Below are 6,279 nucleotides of genomic sequence, written 5' to 3'. Positions count from 1 at the left end.
TTTGCTACCTTCCCCCACCCTCCTCTCTGACCTATCACCTCCATCCCCATCCCCCTCCCCATTCACCTATTGTACTCTATGCTACTTTCTCCCCCCCCCCCCCCCCCTCTCATTTATCTCTCCACTCTGCAGGCACTCTGCCGTTATTCCTGATAAAGGGCTTTTGCCCGAAACGATTTTCCTGCTCCTTGGATGCTGTCTGACCTGTTGTGCTTTTCCAGCACCGCTCTAATCTAGACTCCAGCATCTGCAGTCCTTGTTTTTACCTAACTTGTAGATAGATTCTCTCGGGCCTGCAAGATGTTTGGACTGACAATCTGTGTCAGGAAGGTCAAAGTTGTCAACTGGGGTATAGTGACTTCACTTTCCATCAACATTGTCACTCTGGATGTGGTCTTGATTGGCCAATTAGCCTCCATTTTGTGTGGTTATAATTTCTCCTTTTCTGTGTTAATTTCCCCATTCTCCAAAGAAGGGTGGCTTTACAACAAAACAAAACAAAGCAACACCTTCACGCATCTTGGCTCAACAATTTTCAGCTAACTATCCTTTTAGATGCTGAAGTCAGTAGCAGGATTGCGAGAGCTGCAAATACCTGATAAAAATAGAGAATCTGTGTGGATCAACGGCACACTATCGAAAAATTCAAAACTTTGTGTGTACCAGGCTTGTGTTCTCAGCACCCTCCTTTATAGCAGTGATACAGGGAGAACTAATTTATGAAAGCCAAGAAAAGCAGCTGAACAGCTTCCATCTGCACTGTCTCAGATATATATTGGGCATCCATAGACAGAATGCTGAAACTGGAAGTACTGCACTGCAGGGAACTCCAGTGTGTTTGCCCTTTTGAGTCAGATTGAGGTTATTAGAGCTGAATGGTTGAGGCCTGCATCCCCAAAGATGTGCGGAATGAGAAGTTTCCTATTGACAGAAGACCAATAGGTTGCCCACATTTGTCACACAAAGAAGTCTGCAAGTGAGATCTCACGATGACCAAGATTTGAGTTGATACACAGAAAGTCCTCACTGTTGACTGGCGCGCCTGGAAACAAGTAGTCAAGGATAAAAACAGAGGGAAAATGCACTGATCAGATGACAGAAAAGAGAATCCAATGCTACCTTTTTGTGCTAACTGTGGAAGGGACTGCCAGTTATGAATTGGCATTGAAAATTGCAACAGATATTACCAAATTCTGAAGTGAACTGCACTCTGGACTCAGTCCATCATCTCCCAATTTGGATAGAAGACATCATTTTCACTGACTCCAGGTACTGAATGTTTTTTTAAAGATCCCCAGGATTACAATCTCAAATATTGATAAACCATCAGGGTACAATTTCAATTGATTACTTTCCTTGCAATTAACTAAGGATAGCACTGAGATTAGGCAGATCATTTTCTTATGGGTAGGATTGTCAATCAAATTTGTTTTGTTGTAAAGCCTTCCTTCTTTGCATCAGAGTTAATGGAACTTTTTACAATTGGAGTGTGTAAAGAATGGGGAAATTAACACAGAAAACATAGGCTTTTTGACTAATCAAGATCATGCCAGCTTTCTGTAGGGGAGCCTAGTCAGTCCAACTATTTCACTATATTTCCAGAGCTCTGCATGTTTATTACCCTCAAGTACCAATCCGGTTTCCTTCTGAAATAATTCAGCATCACTTACCCTTATAAGCAATGAGTTCCAGTCTTTGCTGCTTAAAAATGTTCTTTGCTACATCTCCCTGTATCTCTTACACAAAACCTTGAGTGTATGTCACCTGGTACTTGTACAATCAGCAGATAAGAACATTTTTCTCTGTTTCCCTTACCTAAACCTATCATGTACACATCTGTCAAATCTCCCTTCAATCTGCTTTGCCACAAAGAGAACAGGAGAAAGTGAGGTCTGCAGATGCTGGAGATCAAAGTTGAAACTTTATTGCTGGAACAGCACAGCAGGTCAGGCAGCATCCAGGGAACAGGAGATTCGACGTTTCGGGCACAGGCCGAAGAAGGGCCTGTGCCCGAAACGTCGAATCTCCTGTTCCCTGGATGCTGCCTGACCTGCTGTGCTGTTCCAGCAATAAAGTTCCACAAAGAGAACAGCCCCAGCTGAATCAACCTCGCTATGTAGCTAAACTCCCTGGAACCACTCTTTCACACCTTCTCAAGCATTCCCACAACCTCCCGAAGTGTGGTGAGCAGAAGTAGACTCCACACACAAATTGTGACCTAACCGGAGCTTTGTAAAGCTTCAGCATAACTTCCAAACTTTTGTAATATATGTCTTTGTTTATCACACCAAATAATTTGTCTGTTTTGATAACTACTCTCTCAATATGTCCCACAAACCTTAAAGACTTAGACACACAATTCTTAGGTCCACCTCTTGCTGGATACTCTATAGAATTGTATCATTAAGTCTATATTGCCTCTGCCTTTAACAATAGCCAAAATACAGAACCTCTTTATTCTCTGTATGAATTCCATCTGTCACTTGTCTGTCCATTCTGCTGACCTAGCTGGAAGACTTGTCACAATTGATTGGTATCACGTCAATGTTTACCATATTTCAAAGCCTGGTTTTATGTGCAAATTTTGAAATTTTGACCTTTATTCCTATTTCTATGTAATTTACATATATTGGAAAACGATGTGGACCTTTCACTACCCTTGGGCAATGCCACTACCTCCCATCCTCCAGTCTGAAAAAAAACATTTGCCACCACTTGCTATTTTCTGTCCTTCGGCCGATTTGATTTTTTTAATCCAAGTTAACACTGGTCGTTATATTCCATGAGACCTTAATTTTTAAGCAGTCTTTTTAAAAGTAAGTGCAGAAAACAAGAGAAGGGAAGCAATGTGAAAAAAAAAGAGAATGAGAAACTTTTCTTTATGAGGCACCTTAACAGTAAGATTATGTGACATTGTGACCCACAGTTTCTGAATATCATTAAACACATGGTGTTCTTTACAAATGGTTGAAGTTTGTTTAGGAGAAGCTGATGCTCTTGTGATCTAACATTGTACATAAGTCTTAAAACATGTTTTGTGTAGCCCTTTGAATTGTAATTGCTTTTGCAATGTTGTTGTAGTGATTGGAACCATAGTCAATGGGATCCACCTGGCCAAGGTTCCCATCACAATAGTCAAACACAAGCACAGCAGCCAATTTGCATGCAGCAACATTCAGATGTGGGTTTATGATAAATGACTGTTTAATACATTTTTTATGATCTTTGTTGAGAGTGGAACATTTCAAACAATGCAGTGGAATTTACCATCTGCTGGAGCATGGAATGAGGACCTCAGTTCAGCATGTCATCTGAATGACTATACCAGTGCAGTACTCTCTCAGTGCTGTGCTGGAGTGTTGGCTGAAATTTTGTGCTCACGTTCTAAGAGGGTACAATGATAGAGTTGAACGTCAACTATTTCCTGGCAAAACTAACAGTCAAGTAACTATACTCAAAAAGAAAAACAGTGAATTGCACAATCAAAAGACAAATGAGTCAGACTTCAACTCTGAATGGAATTAGGACAGTTAATTTATCAATTTGCCAATTTTCTCCAGTTGACATCTTGGATGACATGTTTTCTTAGTTGTAGAGAATAGATATCTCTTTTTGTTTCTGAGCTACCACTTGTTCATTATGTCCTGATACATGTTTCTCTGCAGGTGATGAGCAATCAAATACAATCACTTTCTTCATCCGGAGTATTGAAGGTACAGTACTCATTACTTGCAACTTCAGTTTTATTTAAAGAACATCCACATGAGATTATAGGAATAAGAAAATATTTTCTACCTTTCCACATCCTGTTGCATCTTGAGTTAATTCATTGATTTAACTATCTTACAGAAAATGTAGCACTTTATGGGGAAATAAGGGTGAGGAATCTGCTCTCAGATAGAATGCAGAACTCACTTGAAACCTATAAAATCTAAACAGATTAAAAAAAATACTGATTTATTTATTCACATCTCTATTTCGTTCATAACATTGAAATTTTGGCACTATTTGTGAGGCATAATCTTTCTGTCTGACTTTATCAAATAAGCAGTGGTTGACTTGAAGTTCAGAATGTTAAATTTTTAAAGTTGTGAATGAAGAAATGGAATTCATGAAAAGCAATTTTGTGAAGTAGTTGATTCAGTTCCAGTCCACTGGGTTTAGAATTGACTCTAGTAACTATTTGGGAACAGTTCAGGACCAGCAACGTGGAGATTAAGATTAGATTCTGTAGTCGCATTCAACTCTTATTGCTATTACACCAATCTGTATCCAGACTCGCCTAATGGTCACAATAAAAATGAAATATTCCCCATTTTATAAGAGGTAACATTTTTCAGACTAATATCTCATACTACAAAATAAATGACACTTAAGATTCACATCAACAATTGATAAGTATCCACAAACTTGCTTGAATGTTGTTTCCTTTCTTTCAAACATCCAGCTTTCCCAGAGTACTATTGTTTGAAAAGGTGCACATTGTATTTCTGTGGTGGTTTTCCTGCTCATCATGTGACTTTGCTGAAAGATCTGTAGAAGTCCCGCAACAACAATTAACAGTCATTTATGCTGTTTCTCCTGGGTTTTTGCAAATCTTCCACACGTGCTATGGTGGAAGGTGGGAGAATCATTAATGCTTTGATATGTTGTACCTCCATGAAGACCGCTAACAAAGTTTAGTCTGGGTTAGAGGCTAGCACTGTTCATTCATTTTAAATATATTGGCTGAACGTTCTGACATTCACACATCTACAATTAGAAGTTCAAAGTTGGAGGTTCCCCTCTTGCCTTACACTAATTTGCAAGGCTAGTGCTTCTAGGCTTCCTGTTTGGCAAGGGCTTCTCCTTGCCATGGGTAAAATCCTGCAGGGCAGTATGAGGCCCTCAAGTGTATAAGCAGGTCACCTGTCACCTTCACTGCACCTAGTAAAACCTCACTCAGGTAGGTGTGCACAAGCCACACCCTACCCGCCTTCAAACCAACTGGCAAGGAAGTGTAAATTGCAACCCTCGGAACAGGAGTAACCTACTGGGTCACCGGAAGATCATTTTGGATCACAAGCTCAAAAGCATCAATAGTCACGGTTGACCAGGAATTCTGTGGGACACTCCTGAGAGTGAACCAAGGCTCCAAGGAGGTCTTCAAAACAGTTGGACCAAAATATGAGCACCTGCTCTTCAATTTCTCCTATCCCCAAAATTGCACCATTTATAAGCCTTAAACTGAGGTCACAGTTTGTAAAGGTTTGTCAAGGAAGTGCTGCCTTAGAATTTGAGAATTGCTTGTAATCCCAAGTCTGGCTACTGCTGGGACTAACAGAACTGTCATCCAAAGTATCTATCTGAGGCAGGATTTCTGACAATGGTGGGCAGAAATCCTATCATCAGCTAATTAAAACTCCTCAGAAGATCAGCTGTGGGAACACTGTGCTTACTGGAGATACATTTGCTGCCCCATTTTCTGTTTTGCATGTTGATATCCTCACTGACAAACAGCCTGGCTGGCTTCATTTGAAAGTTCTTCTGGAATCGCAATTGAAATAATTGCTTTATTGGAAGTACTATGCATTCGTTTAAGTAGATTTTGTTTCCAAGGGGGAATGCTACGGCATTTTTATAGGGTAAACTAAATGAGTAGTACATTGCTTCAGGATTATGCACCTCTTTATGAAAGTAAAGTTCTACAGATTATTGTTGGTCTACCTCAATGTTAATGTTTTAGTTCAGGAAGTTACATTCAGTTTATTAAATATTTCTTTTGACAGAAAATGTAAGAAAATCAGCAAATGAGCAGAAGTCAAAATTGGTTAAAACTCTGGCAGAGACAGCAATCAAGGTATAGACTACTTGCATCAACTATTGAGTTCAGTGACAAATTGAAGAGCTCAGGAGCTTGAATCTATAATCTTACCCAATTTATAAACCTACAGAAGTAGCAGCAAGTGAATTGTAAATTTCTTATTTGCCAACATTTTGAGATTCCTGCTGTCAGACTAAATCATACAAGGTTTGCAGAGAAATGTTGTGAAACAACCTAATTGTATTTTATATTTAAAGCTCACAAATTTACGTTGCCTACTGTCATAAATATTAAAACAGGAAAAGCTTCTTCAGACATTTCAAAAGAGTTAAGAGGCTAAGTATTGGTCCTATTGAAAATATGTCTGGGGAATTAATAATGGCAGATAAAGAGATGGCAGACAATATTGTGCATCAGCCTTCAAAAGTAGCATGCCAGAAGTAGCTGTAAATCAGAAATAGAAAGGGAGGGAGGAA

At 39.4% G+C, this 6,279-nt stretch overlaps 1 protein-coding gene across 3 annotated transcripts in view; it reads left to right on the top strand.

Moving 5' to 3' along the window:
* The window catches only part of LOC122561499 (protein monoglycylase TTLL8-like), an 82,949-nt gene that overhangs the window by 8,379 nt on the left and 68,291 nt on the right, over positions 1 to 6,279 (top strand). For all 3 annotated transcript variants that reach the window (XM_043713243.1, XM_043713248.1, XM_043713244.1), the window contains exon 2: positions 3,666 to 3,713. In XM_043713243.1, the coding sequence (XP_043569178.1) occupies positions 3,669 to 3,713 (45 nt within the window). In that variant the 5' untranslated portion in view covers positions 3,666 to 3,668. The remainder of the gene's footprint in view (positions 1 to 3,665; positions 3,714 to 6,279) is intronic.

This window comes from Chiloscyllium plagiosum, chromosome 23 (genome assembly GCF_004010195.1).
Source record: "Chiloscyllium plagiosum isolate BGI_BamShark_2017 chromosome 23, ASM401019v2, whole genome shotgun sequence".
NCBI classification, from domain to species: Eukaryota; Metazoa; Chordata; class Chondrichthyes; order Orectolobiformes; family Hemiscylliidae; genus Chiloscyllium; species Chiloscyllium plagiosum.
This window is presented reverse-complemented; position numbering and strand designations above follow the sequence as displayed.